Source organism: Colias croceus, chromosome 2, assembly GCF_905220415.1.
Source record: "Colias croceus chromosome 2, ilColCroc2.1".
Taxonomy (NCBI): domain Eukaryota; kingdom Metazoa; phylum Arthropoda; class Insecta; order Lepidoptera; family Pieridae; genus Colias; species Colias croceus.
The window spans coordinates 11,087,432-11,108,184 of NC_059538.1; the positions used below are offsets into that span (position 1 = coordinate 11,087,432).

The following is a 20,753-nucleotide window of genomic DNA, read 5'->3' on the forward strand; positions in this document are numbered from 1 at the left end:
CCATACGTGAAATTAAGATACATCTTACAATAATTTTAACAATAATAGGTATGCAAAAACATGATTAAACATATTTAAGCATATTTTTTGATTAAACATATTTAAGCCTACTTATCATGACAGAAATATTTTTCTCTTGGATCTTATATTTGTAATTTACGAATACCATACCTATATTTATAAAGGAAGGTCACGAAAAGATCCAATAAATGTCTTTCCATAGTAACGACAAAATGGTTAATAAAATGTAGGTATTTTTATTACTATTTTTTTTTTATTATTTAACTACTCTTTCACACAAAAATTAATTGGATTGGGGCGAAATTTGGCACAAAGATTATTTTGGCAACGTAGAGAACTTGTCTGCCTGGCTTTGCTCATCTCTTTTTTACTAATAACTATTTTTTTTCAAACTTTATTTTTGTCTGGAAAAAGGAATTAAGCCTACTTTTCATTTCGGAACCAAGCGAATGAGTTGCATAAATAAAAAAGTAGATATTTCATCATCGCCAAAATTTATATTGTGTTATTTATTTTACAAAGATGAGTAGAAATATAACCCACTAGCTGCTCCGCGCGGTTTCACCCCCGTGGCTCCACTCCTTTTGCCTGTGTGATGAAATATAGCCTATAACCTTCCTCGATAAATGGGCTATCTAACACCGAAAGAATTTTTCAAATCGGACCAGTAGTTCCCGAGATTAGCGCGTTCAAACAAACAAACAAACACACTCTTCAGCTTTATAATATTAGTATAGATTGAGCCCCGAGCGGCCCGATCGGTCCACGACACAATAGATTTTCTATTGTGTCTGTGATTCCGGGGCCTGAGTTAATAAATGAATAGACAACGAAGAAAACGCTTTATCCTAGAAGTTCTTCTTTCCTTCTTCTTCATACTTTCCCTAAAAAATACATCGCTTTGGAACTCCCGAGTCATGTTGTCAGAAAAGCTTCGTCACGTTATAATTATTGTTATACAATATAAACTTAACTTACTATAAACTTTTGACATCGTATGTAGAAATTCGCAATTGATGATAATAATTACTAACAAAAACTTCGCAGAAAGCAATAATTGAGATCAAGGAATTCAGGCACATTCAGGCAAATGCCGACCGTAAGCACGTTTAGTAAGTTTTTAAAGTATTCCCGCGTTTGTTAAAACTTAAGAAATTGTTTCTATAAATTTCCTCTTGAACTAATCTATCTATTCAAAAGCCACATTAAAATCAATGACCTATTATACTAGTAGACGCGGCATACGCCAACATCATTGCACTAAAAAAACAGCGTAATTAATACATACCTACTTACTAACGCATTATCACCAATACAGTTGTTCTCTCTTTCACTCTCACGCACGAGACATAATACATGTCTCACTCATGTACTTCGTAATAACAACTGCCGATTAAAATACAAAAAGAACGTCCAGCCACGACGCTGAATGGTGCGTGACTAAGTGAAACTCTGGCACTTACCTGAGTTTTTTCTTGCCAAAATAGAGAGCGGGTAACGTATCTAGCTCTTTTATATATCATAGATCAAAATCCGTTGCGAAATTTTAAAGATCTAAGCATTCGGTACGGATAGATGCGGAAAGCGACTTTGTTTTACATAATGTGTGATATAGATGTGAATGATATTGCATCATAAATTAAATATTATATCCAAAATACGCTAGTATGCGATACTGTCCATTTTTCCGTGTGTCATTGATAACAATTTTATCAGCTATTATTAAAAACGTCCACGTGCAGTAGAAGCCAGTGTGGAATATCTTTTGGACGTGCTGTGTTCTAACATGATTCTCAACGATCTAAAAACCGAGGTTAGAAATAATTTCTAATTGTTTTTTTACACCACTATTTCACTGTTACCGTATAGTTGTTAACATGACTACAACAATTGGCATTGCTAATTAATTCTATTACTGCTTAAGTACATAACTTTTAATTTTATTACACTTTTTTATTTGTAACCATTGAGATATAGTAGGTATACGTATGGAGAAGACACCTCCTACATCACTTATGTTCCGCTTCCGCTCAACATAGGCCATATGGCCTAACTGCACTCTGATGGTCGCATTCAGATTACAAAATAAAAGACAGATGGAGCGTTGCCGAACTAAGCCGAATAATTTATCGTCATTTTCAATAAAGCTATGTGTGCTGTCATTTCGCCGCTGTACGTACACGGTGCTTCTGTGTGCGTGTAATGTTGCCAGATATTGAAAAATTTCCCAAATTTTTCCCCGACTACGGAAAAAAGAGGGTTATGTTTTTCGAGTTTATGGATGTATGTATAATATTTCTTTGACACGCCCTGCAGTATAAACCGTTGGACCGATTTTGAGTTGTGAGGTTTCATTGCAATGATATGAATTATTATGTTAGTGGCGGTAGTGACGTAGGCTATATACATAAATGAGAAGTCAAGTTTTAATTTTTATTATTAAATTCTTTTATTACATAAAGTACCTGCCTGCTAAAGTTATATATGGACAAAATAATTATATTCAATTTTTTATTAAATAAATTACGTAAAAAATGTTTCAATATTAACTATAATAATTATATTATTTTTTATTTTTCATAACATATGAATACGAATAGCGGTAGTTTTTAGTCGAGAATACGGGACATTTTATTTTCATCATATCCATCATGGAGTTCACATAAATTAAATCGCTAGCGAAAACGACTATGATGTTTTTAAGCTTTATAAAAGTAACAAAATAATGTATTATGCTTATTAAAATAATCTAATAATTATCATGAACCTTTAGTGCACTATACAAATAATCACTTTCACGATCGAAAAATCCAACAGCATTACCCTGAAGATCTTTTAACCATTTTACCGTTTTACCAATAAAAATGGCAAATTCATTTTCAAAATACTGGCAACATACGTTGAAGTTTTGTATTCCTTCATATCTGTAAAATTATTATTCGTATTAAAGAAATAAATCAGCCAAATAATCTACAGAAAACCTGTGAAACGATGTTTTATCTTTTTTTTTGTTTTCGGGAACAAATTTTACAGCGTTTTATTATCACAAGACGGCATTTTTTTACTAAAATTGCAAACCCTTTTTGACGTGTTGCATGACACTTTATGCGCTATAGCACTGGTGCAGCGCAAGTGCAGCGACGTATTTGTTTTTGATTTCGTATTTTCTTTGACAAGGGCGACGGGCGGTTGTCATGCTCCATCTGTACTTTACACTAATTTATTTTGTAATCTAAGGTCGCATTCATGTCTTGTTTGTTTTAAAGCAAAAAACCAAGAAACTCATCAAATATGCCCTCGATTGTGTTACGATATTGCACTAATAATTCAAGTAATGCGGCAAAGTGCAAAGAAATAACTTTTCATCGGTAATTAACTAAATAATAATTTTTAAAACTTGGTTCGAGCAAAATTTTTGGCGGGCGCCATTTTGCGTCATCGAATCAAAATTTAAGAAATGCCATTTGGTATGAAAGATGTTTAGATAGTAATATTACATGACGTAAATTTATATTGTGGAAAATAATAATTTTACACATTTAGAAAATATTGTACTGTGGATATTATTTGAAAAAAGGTTAAAACATGAAAATATGAAAATAAATTGCATACGTATCAATTTTTTTTAAGCTATTGCATAGCTTCTATCGCGGGCCTTGAGCGCGGGGACCGAATCGAGAAATTCCGTAACGAAAAAACCTCACGCTCCCCACTCCGACGGGCGGAGGTGGGGCTTGAAGGCATAGCATGCAAGAAACCGCGGCAGCCCCCGAGTGCCACTCGTCGTTTTTGTTACATTGATTGGTTTTAATTTAAAAGTTTTTATTTGATATGTTTATTAATAATTTATTTATTAGATTAATTATGTAGGTATTTTTTTGTTACATTGATTGTTCTAGGCAGAATATTTAGGATGTTTCGCCTCTATGGCGGTGGAGACGACGACATCGCTTAATCTATGACTCACTAGCCGCCTCCGCGCCGCTGCGCTTGGCGCACAGATTTTCTTCGTGGTGTCTCCTCTATACGTATTAATAATAGCTCAATATTTGTAACATTGTTCTTATATCTATACTCGTTTTTCAATTAAGTATTGTATTGAATGTATTCAGTATTTATTTTAAACGATTGAGGCTCAAGGGCATAGTTAAAGATACAATCTTTTACAAATTTCATGACTGTATTCAATATTCATGGGCTTTGGTCAAAGGTTGCATGCAAGTAATTGCTTCTCTTTTGTGCAATGTATATACGGAAGATAAATACTGTAATTTTGTTTTTATATTTAGCTTGCTATATTGTTGTGCTCATGTATGATGCCAATTTTGTTTTAGTCACTATTCGTAACATAGTTTTAATTGAACATACTTAAACATACGTAAACATCTATACAATAACAACTCTAGGTACTATGCAGTTCCATCATCCATGGACTGTTGTTCTGATGTGCTCTTTATTTCAAAGTTTTTATGTCAAAATTAAGCAACTAAAGAAAAACAACTAAACCGCGTTCATATACCGATAGGTTGCTGATGATATTGATACATTAGTTGTTCTACAATATTATAAAAAAAAAATATCGGATGGAAGTAATAAGTGATAGTCAGTTAAATGAAACCAATATACAATAATTATTATTGATTTGTATCTCAGATTGCTCATAACATTATCAGTGGTTTTATATTTATTGCACATACACGTATATAAGGCGTATAGAGAAAACAATAAATTAACAACATTGGAAACGTCATACCAGCAATCGTTTGAAGGTCCTGAATAAAATACAACATGGAAATTAATATAGACAACTAAAAAATCAGTCCAAAAACTATTGCTAATACTTCTCTTGTTTTAATTACAAAGGTGCCTCTATATAAGGTGGCTCACATTTGTTATTACCGGGATTCATGCCTTCTTTATTGGGTTTAATTCTTAATAAGCAATGTTGGCATTGTAAGAATATTAAAAACATCAATCATGAGCGATCTTCCTTCGATTAGAATGTCCATCGCCTCACCGTGATGACGCTTTCGATCGCCAAATTAAAAAAAATCGACATTAAAAATAAACTATTTATCCCTTTAAATATACTATTTAAGTATCCCTTTTCCAGGATGTCAAAGAAGAACTCAACAAAAAGGCGCCAAACGATGACAACGACGCGTTGGACACCGTCATCTTGCACATGGGCGAGATGGGCCTGTACCAGAAACTCCTGTTTGTCATGATGGCGCCGTTCGGAATATTCTTCGCGTTCGTTTACTTCGTGCAGATGTTCATTGCTGCTACACCACAGACCCACTGGTGTAAGGTGCCTGAGTTACAGCACTTGGATGTTGAATTGAGGTATGGTAAAATGTTTCAGTAGGTACCTAGGCTACCGATAGAGCTTCCGGTTAGATAGATATATATTTGATTGGGATTAAAATTTCTTTATTTGAAAAATTTAACAACTTTTTTTTTATACGTAGTTACTTAACTAAGTAATTAAAAAAAAATTACGTGAAAAAGCTTTCCTTTAATAAATTACGGTAATACCTAATGTCAACGAAATGTTAACCTTACCTATTTAAGGTTTTCCTTTTTACCTAGACCTAGATTTATCTTATGATTCATATATTATGTACAATATAGGTACTATGTTGCTTATCAATATTGAAATAACTGTACATTCTAGTTATCCTCCCAATAATAACGTATATAACAAAATTATGCACAAAAACTAAGTAGTTAACAACTAACGCATAGCAATATTATAATTCTATAAAATTAACCTTTGTTTGTCTTGACCTTGTATACCTTAATACGTATCAATTTTTTTTTTGTTACATTGATTGGTTTTAATTGAAAAGTTTTTGATTGATAAGTTTATTAATAATTTATTTATTAGATTAATTATGTATTTTTTTGTTACATTGATTGTTCTTAATTGATAAGTAATAGGCAAAATATTTACAAAGTTTCGCCTCTATAGCGGTGAGTCGATGACATCGCTTAATCTATGACTCACAAGCCGCCCCGCGCGCGCCGCCGCGCTTGCAGCACAGATTTTGTTCGTGGTGTCTCCTCTATACGTAGTAATAATAGCTCAATGTATTTTCCCTTTCTCTTTACCGTTGTTTTATTAAGTTTACGAATATTTCTTATTTAATTTCCTTCCATTGTTACAATAGGTTTAAAATAACAATAGGAATCATTATTGGTAGCAGAAAATTGTGCCTATCGCGTTTTGTAGAAAATGACTATTAATCAATACTAAGTAATAATATTATAAAGCTGAAGAGTTTGTTTGTTTGTACTACTGGTCTGATTTGAAAAATTCTTTCGGTGTTAGATAGCCCATTTATTGAGGAAGGTTATAGGCTATATATCATTACCCTTGACCAATAGGAGCGGAGCAATGCGGGTAAAACCCCGGGGCGCAGTGTGAACAGTGGTTCGCATCGACACTTGACGAATATTTAAATTCATCAATCACGTACAAAAATACAATACGCATTTCTTTATTAAAAGCTTTGATTAGAAGACGCCATTATTGATATCCAAGGGTTTATTTTTGTTTGAAATTATATCACGAATTAGTTACCCACTTTTGATATTAAAAAATCTGATAACTGTTGTCATTGAATGATTGCGAAACATAAGTAATACAAGATTAACGAAGTCGACGCACATTGATGATTCGTTATCAATTTAATATGGATTATTCATTATTTTAATAAAAATTGTATTATTCATTATTTTAATAAAAATTGTGTTTCTCTATATTACCTTAGGTAATTTGGATAGAGTGATGTCGGCTGCGAAAATTATTGTAACTAAAAAAACTAACAATATAATTTATTAGGTTTTAGACAAAGACTTTATAACACTTAAACCTACAAGTCATAACGATATACGGATTTGTACCTATACAGTACTCCAAAATTAATAATGCGCATGCAGATCTTCGCTAATTATCGTACATATTTCCAGAAACACCCGAATCACCCCGGATCATTAATTAATCGTAAGTGCCCTAAACAATGCACTTGCATCTTGCACCTTGTTTGAAAGAAATAGGAGTCAATTCAGAGTCATACAAAATCGAAAAGTGATCGAAAACAATTCGGGCGGTAGGTGACGGTAGCTTGTCAGTCAAAAAATTCAAAAATCCGTCAGTCGTCTTTACATATTGGTGGTGACCGCACGTATTATCTCTGTATGGAATTACAACCCCTCTACAGTTGGTGACCTCCGACGGAGCAAAAAGAAAACATGGAAGAAAAAGACTAACATCATCATGAAGAAAAGCACTGCGAGCTGGCCCCCGTCTCCATCCAGTCCAGGCTGCTACCATCTTTAACAGAGACTGCCTACCGAACCAAGCACATCTACTTACAAAATGAAATAAACAAGTATCTACACAATAAAAAGAAGAACGACAAAACGCCTATCGAATGGACTACTGCAGCAATTGAAGCTTTTGAGAAATGCCGACAAAGCATCACAGAAGCGACAACATTATGTTTTCCCATTCCTGGCTGCTCCCTTGCCATCATGACTGACGCCTCGGATCATAGTCTCGGCGCTGTACTTCAACGAAAGATTGATGGAAACCGCTAGCCTTTTTCTCTAAAGCAATGAGTGCTACGCAATGTCGCTACAGCGTGTATTTTCGCGAATTATTAGCAATATACGCGGCTGTATTACATAAGTCAATTCTGTTCCAGTATCAAGTACATCAAAGGAGAAGAGAACACAGTCGCCGACGCGTTGTCACGCATCGAAGAGATCCAATGCCCTAATGTAATCGACTACAAGCAGTTAGCCATCGACCAAAGTAACGACGAAGAGCTCAGAAAATTAAAAACTCAAACAAATTTAACATTCGGTGAAGTCTCGCTACCCAGACTCGATCGACCAATCACGTGCGAGCTATCAAGCGCATCGCCCCGTCCCTTTCTACCAAAGGCATACCGTTTTATGGCATTTAACGCTCAACACGGACTATGCCACCCTGGAATTAGAGCTACTCGAAAGCTAATAACATCGAAGTTTTTCTGGCCAGCTATGAATAAAGACGCTACGTTATGGGCCAAGTCTTGTATCAGCTGTCAACGAGCAAAAGTTCACCGGCACGTCGTCACTCCATTAGCAGAGTTCCCACCTTCGCAACGCTTCGAACACATACACATAGATATAGTCGGTCCACTACGACTCTCAAGAGATTACCGATACTGTGTTACCATCATTGATCGTCTTACAAAATGGCCTGAAGCAGTTCCAATTCAAGAAATAACTGCCGAAGTCGTCGCGAAAGCATTGTACGAGAACTGGATTGCACGCTTCGGCTGTCCGCTACGCATATCTACCGATCAAGGCCGACAATTTGAATCTGCTTTATTTAAGGCACTCATGAAAAGATTTGGGGTTACAAGAATACGCACTACGGCATTTCACCCTCAAGCAAATGGGCAAATCGAACGATGGCATCGCACTATAAAAGCCGCGCTCATAGCTCGCGGCAGTACTTGTCAATGGACAGACGAACTACCGACAGTACTGCTGGGTTTACGCACAGCTATAAGAGAAGATAACAACTTGAGTCCAGCTATGATGACCTACGGCACTACACTGCGCATGCCCTCCGATTTCTTCGTGCCTACACGGACGGGCATTGAAGACGCTGACTACGTGAAACGCCTGACAGAAACTATGGCTATACTCACACCGACTAAAAGATCCCCCGCAAATCGAGCAACATTTATTTACAAGGATTTGTCTACGTGTACTCATGTATTCATACGGAACGATACAGTTCGAGCACCACTCACTCCACCGTATGACGGCCCTTATGAAGTACTGAAGCGCTACGACAAGTACTACCAAATACAGTTACCACTTCGGACTACAGTAGTATCAATTGACAGACTCAAGCCTGCATACATATTAAACGAACAGGTTGAAGGTATGGCAAGCACAGCAGTAGCATCTACACCTACACCTACGAGTGCTACGTCGTCAGTTCCTGCTACAGACTACAACACGGACAAGGCACGTCCCTACACTACAAGAAGTGGACGCGTCGTCAAGAAAAATGTTCGCTTCGCTTGAGGGGGGACACTATGGGAGACATGCATAGAGTTTATATATATCATATTGTGTACAGGCCGGCGCATTCTTTTTCATAATCAGAGCGCATTCTAAATTTCAATATCAACATTAGAATTCTGATTGGTTTTGTTTTTGGTCAATTTTTGTATAAATACGGATATTGTGTGCAAAATAAAATCATTACGATCAGTATCGTCTTTGAGTTCACAACCCCTCTACAATATAAAGCTGCTGTTACATACCCTTCTTAGTTTTGTTTCAGTTGAATTTTCCGCTAAAATGATTATTTACACAGGTAGCAGATAGCTGTGGGGAAAGTGAAAATTAATAAGAGCATAATGAACGTTCTGATCATTCTACGATATCAGAAATAGAGATAATCCCTGATTCTGTAAATCCTATTTTGTTCATCCTATTAAAAAATTTAAATGTAAACCAGTATTTAAAAATCATTTTTTTTTTTAATAAACTTTGTCTTATTTTAACCTTGCATACATCCATCATTACGCCAGCTTCAATAAGACACTTTAATAGTTCTAAGTATAGTATAGAATTTTCCAAGTAAATCAATACAACAAATATATTATATTCGCAATCGTGTGGCTTATCCTCGCTATTAACTTACATTGAATTATCGAAACAAATTTCGTTACTTATCTCTTTTACGATAAAATCACAATATTATTCTATTCTATTCTAAGAAAATACATTTCACCACTCTATATACATATCATCTTCGGAGGCTCGGGGAATATGACAGTTGCCGAACAGTGACGAATTTTTCTATGCGCATTATCAGTTTGGGAGTACTGTATAATATTATCTTCTACCATACTAGGGCCTTAGACAAAGCAACAATTACAAAACGATAACGAAGTTAGAAATCGCAAAAATGTATGGGATTGACATACGCCGCGTTAGATCACGTGGTCTATCTATGTCAATCCCATACATTTTTACGATTTCTAACTTCGTTATTAGACCGGGAGATACTGACACAAAATTTCGAGTCTTTGTAACAGGATGGCGGTTCTACAGGGTTCTTAGTACGCAATGACAAAAAGAAAAACGATGGTGTGAACGCTGGTACCGGCGGCTTAGTCGCGTGGGCGTTAGTCGAACTCGTCGGAAAATAGCGAAAGTCAAACGATTTGTAACAGTATGGCACTTATTTTTCCTGTAAGTTTGAGGATCAACGAATATAAATACAAAATTTCAAAGATCTAGGTGTTGGAAATCTTCACTTATATAAATTAATACTAAATTAATTTTTCAAGTATGACAGCACTTTTTCCCCCTACTAGAAGTATGGCAAGTATAATAATGGTCACATTTTATCGAATACTCTCCAAAAATCTAAATTATGCAATACTGGTACAAAAAGTTTGGCGAAATAAACATTTTTTGCAGATTTTCGGCGGTATGGCGACCATTTGGAATCGTCCGAAAAGTATGGCATGGCGATTTTCGTAAATGGCTGCACGACGATGGTTACCTGTGCAAAAGTTAGCCTGATACGTTAGGTTGAATAATTGTTTTATTTAAATCAACACATTCGCGTCGGTATGGCGGGCTGTAAGTCACACCGGAAAAGTATGGCATGACACTACCGCCTACTTCTTTTTTATGGGCTATCGGTAAATTCTAAAATTTTTGTGTTACAAATCGTTTGACTTTCGCTATTTTTCCGACGAGTTCGACTAACGCCCACGCGACTAAGCCGCCGGTACCAGCGTTCACACCATCGTTTTTCTTTTTGTCATTGCGTACTAAGACCCCTGTAGAACCGCCATCCTGTTAAAAATGACTCGAAATTTTATGTCAGTATCTCCCGGTCTATATCGTTTTGTAAATGTTACTTTGTCTAAGGCCCCTAGGTAGTTAAATGGTATTAAATAAATGTTACAAGGCGAAGGCTCGTAACATTCATTACCTAATCGACTCCTTATAAATTATTAACATTGAGTACATTGCTATGCCTAATGGGAATATAAACAACCTTTTCACCTTCCTTAAGAAAACAATAGATATATTTAATTATTAACGATTCAATTCAGTATGTAATTCCAATAGCTTGCTCGAACTTTTTCTTTCTTTCCTTATTTCTGCTGAACAGTTTTGCTTTCATATGAATTACTTATAAATTATAATGTAAATGTAAGTAATATACATGCGGTATATTTCAAAAAACTATGAAATGCCTCCTAAATTATCCATGACCGATGGGCATGGATTTGTAATATAGGTACCTAATGGTATAAAAACAAAGTTATTTTACTTTGAAAACAAATCTCTTACTCAACTCTTACGCAAGAAAGCTTCTAATCGTAATCGCATAAATAATATTTCTATCCAACGCCTTTCAAGTTTAGTTCCTGCAAAAGAAAGTAGCCCTTGCCAAGAAAGCGTCCTTGTGCAAGATCTCTTTCATTTCTATATTTACAATTCATAATAATCGATTTGTGGGTCGTGAGAGCACAACATTTTATGTAAGTACCTTTTTTACGATCGGCAAATATTAAATTTAGCTAGAATGTGGATATAAGTAAGTACCTACTCCAATGATGTCGACTAGTATTTATACCCTTCCGAATTTATAGATAGCAAAGTTCCTCCTTCCTTGTAAATTATGAATAGGAGCTTTAAAGCGATCTTCGGGAACGCCGCTGGTGATAAGCATCAGTGTCCCTGGAGAATTAAGACATTGGGTCAAAAGACTTGAAGTACCTACATGTAACACAGCCAATGTTTCTAGTGTTTATGAGTGGTGTTGACCTTTTATGACTCAACATCAAGTGGCCCACCTGCCCCGCGTTTCCGTGCTTAGATAATTTTAAAAACTTTATCTATTACAGACGGAATCTCACATCCCCACGGATCGGCGAAACATGGGAGAAATGCCTGATGTATGATGCTAATTGGACACAAGTGCTCATTGACATGGCCATACCGGTGAACGCAAGTATGGTGCCATGCCGAAATGGGTGGGAGTTCCAGCTGGGAGACATTCCTTACCATACTGTTGTTAGTGAAGTAAGTATCTCTAAATATCTTATATGTATAAAAAATAACTTATAGTTGCTTGTATAGGATATACAAAAACTATTGGACTACCTGAAAGAAATAGAACGGCCAACTTTATTCTTGGGAAACATACCTAAGCTAAAGGAATTTTTGGGGCTTATCCTGGTGAAATAGGACGAATGAATATAGAGATAAAATTAACAAAACACGTCTTCCAGTTCCGCCATTTTTTAATTTTTTACATGTATGTTGGAATAACGTTTGTTTCTTGTTGGCACAAAAAACCTTAGTTCAGTTTGTTCACACAAAAACATAGGTGAACTTTTTATGATTAACGGAGACCTCTACCTAAATAATACCTGATATTTACCACGTACGATAGTCATAATAAGTTTTTGGTGTATTTCATTATTTGGCGAGTACCTACAATGATAGCAGTTACATTAAGAAACTGGAAAGCCGTAAAAAAAGAAAGTAATGGTTAAGGATTTTAATCGCGTTACCTACTAAAAATAATTGCCATAATCAGATTATGGGGACGCATACCAGTCATAACACTCATGCAATCATTAAAATAATGCGCAGTGCAGTTCAAGCGTCACATTTTTAGAGAAATAAGTATTATAAAATATGATTAAAATATTTAATATAATCCCGAACAATTTTGGTTCCGCAACCATGCAAATAATGTATTTCGTTTACGATGCCTTTAATTTCTGACGTTGCCCATGCGTGAATGTCGAATGAAATTTATAGCAAACTAGATTTCCGCCCGCGTTTGCAAAGGAAAACCCGCATAGTTCCCGTTCCCGTGGGATTTCCGGGATAAAAACTATACGATGTGTTAATCCAAGTTACCCTCTATATGTGTGCTAAATTTCATTGTAATCGGTTCAGTAGTTTTTACGTGAAAGAGTAACAAACATCCATACATCCATACAAACTTTCGCATTTATAATATTATCTATAGGATATAAACTTACTCGAATGTTTAGCTTTCCCGTGTTACTTCTAAGACTATTTTACTGTGAATCACAATTGTAACAACTCAAATCGAATGAAAAATAATCCTGCCTAAAATATGGTAGGTACTCCGTGGATTTTTTGTATTGTTCGAAGGTATATTTTCTCATTAGCAGAATAATTTGATGCATAATGGCAATTTAAATATACGTATTTATTACTATTGACCTTTGGGTACGACCAAAGTACAATAATCTTTTAATGACTTCGATTTCGAATATGAATGCGAAATTACAAAATCCAATATTGTTTCTTTTAAATTATCATTAAATAATAACACATTTTCAGTCTCTACGTACAAACATTTATTCGTTTCCCACTCAATTTTATTCAATTTATTTTCAACCAATTAGTCTAAATAAAAGAAGGAAGTTCTCAATTCGACTTGTTTCCGGTATATTACCTTCGAACTTCTGACCCTGTCCAGTTTTGTGTAGTTATGCCAATTTTAAGGATCTTTAGATTCTTTCGAAGAACTAAAAGTTTGACGACATGTGGCATCTGCCAACCCGCACTTGGCAAGCGTGGTCTTATAGTTTGAACCCTCATAGGAGGCCCGTGTCCCTGCCGTGGGAACACATATGGACACATATGGGATGATATGGGAGATGATTATGATGATGATGATGATGAAACCATCCTTAATTTTCTTTATTTTCGATACTTTTAGCGTGGTTGGGTGTGCGAAAACGCTAGATACGTACCCCTCACGCAGGCGCTCTTCTTCGGCGGCTCCACGGTTGGTGGCATGTTGTTCGGCTGGGTAGCGGACTACTACGGCAGAGTGCCGTCCTTGGTTGGTAAGAGTTTGTATGTAGGTGAATGTCTGGTGATGGAAATATTTGGAACAATCCCATTGATGTTCCAATTCGTATTGCAGATTTTTTTTTTAATCTTGACTGGTCTCCATCTCATCTTAGCAAGGCTGTGCACTTCTACGATTATTAGAGAGGGTTTCATTAAACACTAAAATGTTCTTGTTTGCTAGTCTTTTATCAAAACATCATATTTTGGCTATTTTATGAATCTCAAATTTTTTTCTGGACACCTCATCCGATCCAGAAAAATATGATAAGATTTTCTACAATTATTGTTATTTGAAAATATCACATTCCAGGGGCAAATTTAATAGCACTCGTCGGTGGTATAGCAACCATCTACTCTACTGGAGTTTGGGACTATGCGTTCTGTCGATTTCTCGTCGGCATGTCGTATGATTCCTGCTTCATGACTATGTACATTTTAGGTAATTATTTTTTAATCACTTATTTAATTGCTTAAGAATGTTTTCTGGTCAAGTCTCAAGTCTCAAGTCTTTCGTTTCACAATAAATTGTGATCCGTCAGCTTATAATTTAACGCATTATTTTTCGATAGGAAAATCTATCGAAAATCTATCGAAGTTAAAACCTTTAAAGTTCGATTTGATAAACGTTGAATGTCTAATGTCACCTCAAGCGTTGGAGTACGTGGGTCCGCGGCACCGCACGTGGGTGGGCAACATGTCGATCGCGCTGTACTTCGGCGGCGGCTGCCTGGCGCTGCCCTGGCTGGCCCTGTGGGTGGCCGATTGGCGCGTGCTACTGTGGGTCACCAGCCTGCCCATGAGCGTGGCGCTGCTCGTGCCGCTCGCGGTGCCGGAGAGCGCGAGGTGAGCGGGGCACACGGCCGACTGGCGCCTGCTGCTGTGGGGCACCAGCCTGCCTTTAGTGTTCCGCCGTTTCAACCTTAGGACACCAACAGGGCATAAGACTCTTCCAAAGATTTCCAGTACGACCCATCAGTTTATTCAAGGTGGACGCACACCTATCCGGGCCGAACAAAACGAAGGAAACAATATTTCTGAATACATATTTAAATTAATATAAAGAAAGCTTTTGTATCACAAAAAAAATGCATCCGAGCTATATGTGGTGTAGGGCCTTTCGAATCATGCAAACCCCTTTTTATAAAACTTAAATTATTAACTTTGCCGTGCCTTAACATAATATTTGAAATTTGCAAATTTGTAAAAAATAATCAAAGATTATTTACCACGGCTCAAGAAATGTACGGGAATTTACGTCATCCTAATAGATTGATATTGGATTGATACTTGACCATAAACCTAGAACATCTTTGTACTCAAAAAACTGTCATGCTATGTGTGTTAAAATATATAATAATATTCCAGGGACCTTTTGGATTATAAACATAAATATTGACATGTATAATAATAAATAAGTATTTGAACTTCTTTTGAACTTAACTATAATAATGTTTATGTAATAAAATTGTATTTTTTTCTGATTATGCGGAGCTGTGAAATTATGTTTGCATGCCAGTATAACTGGCGAATGTGCTGTACTTTCCATAAACTTGTGAACCACATTTGAGCAAATAAAGATTTATTTATTTATTTAAATACAGTTGTGTTACAATATCTTCTTAATCAGTTCATTGTAGCTGTAGGTTCTTATTAGGTCCCAGGTGCTAATAAATCCATTTCCTAATATGGTATTCACACATCTGACTGTAACCATTTAAGTGAAACTCCTATCCTTATATCAGATAACATTTTATTATCCTTACTCAGCTTATATTTATTTTATAAAATTTACAGATGGTTAGCATCTCGAGGTCGGGTAAACCACGCTGTTATAGTATTGAGACGTTTCGAAAAAGTCAACGGAACCAAAATTCCTGAAGATGCTTTAGATGAATTCATTGTAAGTATCCGTGAAAACTGGACGAAAATTTTACCTGCCGTGTCATTTTTACCGTTACCTTGAAATTCTTGGTTTCTTTTTTTTGCTATTTACTTATTTGCACAAACACCCATTTTCACATTAAAACAATAAAAGTTCTTTTAATGTGATGATGGGTGTTTACACACTTAACATATCATATCATCATTTAGTCAAACGACAAATAAAATTTACTTTTCTATATTTTCTATTCCCAGGTATCAGCAAGCCAAACGCGGCAATCCAACGAGTCCTTAAAGGACGTGCTAAAGAGTCCTCTACTCCGGCGCATGTTCTTCCTCATGATCTTCGTGTACATGTCGTGTGCGCTGGTCTTTGATGGTCTGGTCAGAATGTCTGAGGGCTTGGGATTGGACTTCTTTATTACCTTTACGTTGACATCTGCTACTGAAATACCGTCGGTGACTTTGTTGGCGCTGGTTCTTGATAGGTGGGTAAATATTTGTCTTGAGTTTTGGTCTTATATGTAACGTTGGCTGTGAAACTTCTATAGTAAAAGTTGTAAAATTATCTACTTTCTGGTAACGTCTGTGCAATTGATAATTAAATAATATTTGAAAGATTTCATATTTTCCTTCAGTTTATTTTGAAATGAAGATAAAATTATTTTAATGCTTGAAACTTGATTGAGAACAAATTTTTGTTAATACAAAAATTTGATATTAATATATTATCAATCATTCAGCATTTTAAGGGTAACTTTTCTCTTCTCAGATGGGGTCGTAGAAATCTCGCAGCAGTACCATTAGCTATTTCTGGAACGTTGGCTATTATTGCTGCTTTTGTACCAAGAGGTGCGTTATTTTCATGGTATTTTATCACTGAACTATAAAATAATAGAAAATATTGCTAAAATATTTCGCGACTTTTTCGAAGCATTTGACTGTGTAGAGTGTAGACCATTCTACTTTATTACGTACTTTTAATTTATTTGAACTAAAAAAACTTCTAAAAGAGCTTATTAGTGAGAATTCCATTGCTTCGCAACTTCAGAATATAATAAAAACCATCGTTGTTGTTAATGATGAAAGATCTTGCGTTGTGTCGGTTGTAGGTGTTCCACAGGAATAAATTTTAGGTCCCTTTTCGTTTCTATTTTATATGAATGGTGTAGGTACTTTATTATTGGCAAGATAAGTCTGAAATAGTTTATTTTACAGATTTGACTTTGATATTTATAATGTAGATGGGCATGATTCAATTTTTTATAGAAGAAACAACGCGTATAAGCGCATCTAATCAGTTTTCTGCTTATTTTTTAAAGCAAACAGAGTTTTATTCAATCTGTTCATTACTTTAACATTTCATCCACCACAGGCATCCCGCAAGTGACGCTAGCCATGTTCTCTCGGTTCACGATCAACATGGCGTGCAGCACGGTGATGCAGTGGTCGGCTGAGTTGCTGCCGACCGGCGGGCGGGCGTCTGGCTGCTCGCTGATACACGTCAGTGGTTATGTGGCGACCGTGCTGTCGCCGTTTGTTGTGTTCTCGGTGCGTATGCGATAATATAAATTATAATACTATGTTGGGTGCGTATAGTACAATTAAACATGAATTGTTTGGTTTCAGGATTTGTCGTATTGTGAAACAGGAATATTATTATTTGGTTTTAGATTTTTGTGGTTAGTTAAGGTTAATTGTGTGATAAAAAAATTGAACCTAATTTACGGCCCACAGGTTCTAAATGATTACTTTTATATATATATATTTTTTTATTATTGTAGGATGTGCCAACGGACGTATAGAATGACGTATCGTCTTTTACCAAGTCTGCTACTGTAGTTTATGTTAACTGACAGACAACAGCCCAGTGCCTACTACTATGGGTTTACAACTGACAGGCGACAGGCTATATTTCTATATCTTAACCCGTTATAATGTATTGTATTGTGCACAGGAGCGCGTGTGGCGGTCGCTGCCGCTGGTGCTGCTGGGCGGCGCGGCGCTGGCGGCGGGCGGCGTGTGCGGCGCGCTGCCCGAGACCTGCGGCCGCCGCATGCCGCAGACTGTCGCCGACGCGGAGCGCACCGTGCGCGCCTACACCTACTGCGGGTATGTGTGAGTGCTGTAGTGTACTACTGTACAATGACATTGCACACAGTGTGACTACAATAGAGTACAGTGACAATACACTATACTACTGTACAGAGACTATACTTAAAGTGTGACTACCCTAGACTACTGCAGCACTGCAGTACAATACACTACATTTAACTATGTATGTATAAATCCCCACTGCATAGTGTAAGTTACTGGACTAATATAATAATTTTACTGATCGTAGATGTATCACGTGTTCGGTGTTTCACAGTACAGTGACATTGCACACAGTGTGACTACAATAGAGTACAGTGACAATACACTATACTACTGTATAGAGACTATACTTAAAGTGTGACTACCCTAGACTACTGCAGCACTGCAGCACAATACACTACATTAAACTATGTATGTATAAATCCCCACTGCATCGTGTAAGTTACTGGACTAATATAATAATTTTACTGATCGTAGATGTATCACGTGTTCGGTGTTTCACAGTACAGTGACATTGCACACAGTGTGACTACAATAGAGTACAGTGACAATACACTATACTACTGTATAGAGACTATACTTAAAGTGTGACTATCCTAGACTACTGCAGCACTGCAGCACAATACACTACATTAAACTATGTATGTATAAATCCCCACTGCATCGTGTAAGTTACTGGACTAATATAATAATTTTACTGATCGTAGATGTATCACGTGTTCGGTGTTTCACAGTACAGTGACATTGCACACAGTGTGACTACAATAGAGTACAGTGACAATACTCTATACTACTGTACAGAGACTATACTTAAAGTGTGACTACCCTAGACTACTGCGGCACTGCAGTACAATACCCTACATTAAACTATGTATGTATAAATCCCCACTGCATCGTGTAAGTTACTGGACTAATATAATAATTTTACTGATCGTAGATGTATCACGTGTTCGGTTTTTCACAGTATAGTGACATTGCACACAGTGTGACTACAATAGAGTACAGTGACAATACTCTATACTACTGTACAGAGACTATACTTAAAGTGTGACTACCCTAGACTACTGCGGCACTGCAGTACAATACACTACATTAAACTATGTATGTACAAATCCCCACAGCATATACCTTACCTACTGACTTGAACATAATATTTACTTTTCTATTTTAGCTATAATAACAATATTTACCAAAATTGGTATATTCTAATTGATTCTTTACTCGTAATAAGTAAATATTTAATAATCACACGTATATTTTCAGGTCGGCAGTTGACGACGAAATCTCAGCAGACGAAGGCGAGAAAGACAAGGCTGTTACTTAGATTATTAATTTAGCATTTATTGAAATAAAATTCAATTTCCCAAAAGGGTACCTAATGTTTGACAGACACAAGCGATGAGCGAAAGCGGGAGCGATTTATGGAGTTTTTGAAACTAAATATCTTAGGAGGATTTTTAGGACGTAGTTTACCAACAATGCATGCATTTATATTTTACTAGCTGTTGCCCGCAGCTTCGCTTGCATGGAAAAGATAAATTTTCATGGTAAATAATATAAGTTTTCATCTCCTATTTTTCCCCCCCTTAAGAGATGAATTTTCTAAAATCCTTTCTAGGGGACGCCTACGTTATGACATCTACCTGCATGCCAAATTTCAGCCCGATACGTCCAGTGGTTTGGGCTGTGCGTTGATAGATCACTATATCAGTCACCTTTGAGTTTTATATATATAGATAATGGTACTTATAATGGCGTTATTAGGCTATGTTCCAATACCTTTACTCAAACATTTTTAAAATAATATTTTCATTGTGAATGTTATAATAAACACGGTGTATTAAATTGAGATTTTATTTTACATGAGTTCTATTCTACTTATAATACAAAATTTAACTAGCTATAATGTTCAAATGGTCAAAAAATTTACATTCGCTTAAAGTTCGCTCAATCCGCGAATCGCTTTCTTTGATAACGTGATCTTACCCTTAACTTCCACAATGTGCACGAATACTTGAGAAAAGTATCTCTAATATTGTTACATATATAGTTTCAGAGTTATTGTAAATATTGTACCTAAGTCTATGGTTGTACTAAATATATTATTATTTTTACATTTATTTTGGTATTTCTTTTTATACTTTTAATAAAACAATATTAGACTGTAATGTTGCATGCCATGCCTTACGCTTCTTAGTAATTACTTATTTATAAAAAGAGCGCGTGTGCCAAGCACACGTGTCAGAAGTGAAACTTCTTTGGCAAAATTCATAGATATCAATGTCGTCGCCTTACTCCATGACGTGAAGGTATTGCCATGACGCGACCTTGAAATTTTACTCGCAACGAGCCTAAAGAAATTTTATTTCCAAAAGTAAATATAATATTATAAAAGTCTCTAAATGAAAGTTATTAGGTTTATGATTAAATACTATTTCCTTGCCTTGTATATTACTATAAATGTAATATTTAAGATATACAATTTTAAGCACATGCATCTGGTATGCTCAAAATGCATAAGCATCTTATGATTTTGTCTGTGATATTAAATGTCAATAACATTATTTTTCGGAATAAAACATAAGAATTGTTAATTTGGTGTTTCATTTTGATTCTGTGACCTATCCCATGAATATAGAAATAGCTAAAAATATATGTACTTAGAATTTTCATGTTATTATTTCCAAATATTTGGCTATTTCAACATATTTACCTACGTACTACGAACTACGAAGATAAATACTACTTACTACCTATAGTATACTCACTATCGCCTAATAAAATAAAAAATGTCCGAACAGCGT

At 35.8% G+C, this 20,753-nt stretch overlaps 1 protein-coding gene across 1 annotated transcript; it reads left to right on the forward strand.

Annotated features, from left to right (window-relative positions):
- Nucleotides 1–1,807: 1,807 nt before the first annotated feature.
- On the forward strand, nt 1,808–19,439 carry LOC123700561 (solute carrier family 22 member 3-like). The gene is made up of 12 exons (XM_045647815.1): nt 1,808–1,834; nt 5,135–5,367; nt 11,973–12,150; nt 13,835–13,964; nt 14,282–14,410; nt 14,622–14,814; nt 15,766–15,871; nt 16,108–16,340; nt 16,625–16,704; nt 17,228–17,403; nt 17,810–17,964; nt 19,213–19,439. Exons 1-12 carry the CDS (start codon nt 1,808–1,810, stop codon nt 19,271–19,273), a joined length of 1,701 nt encoding a protein of 566 aa, XP_045503771.1. The 3' UTR covers nt 19,274–19,439.
- Nucleotides 19,440–20,753: the final 1,314 nt, after the last annotated feature.

Bases quoted from the DNA above. Each gene is read 5' to 3' on its own strand.
- LOC123700561 (XM_045647815.1), top strand. From the start codon at position 1,808: ATGATTCTCAACGATCTAAAAACCGAG. The intron at 13,965-14,281 runs GTAAGAGTTTGT...ATCACATTCCAG, and splicing joins CAGAGTGCCGTCCTTGGTTG to GGGCAAATTTAATAGCACTC. The intron at 17,404-17,809 runs GTGCGTATGCGA...TATTGTGCACAG, and splicing joins CGCCGTTTGTTGTGTTCTCG to GAGCGCGTGTGGCGGTCGCT.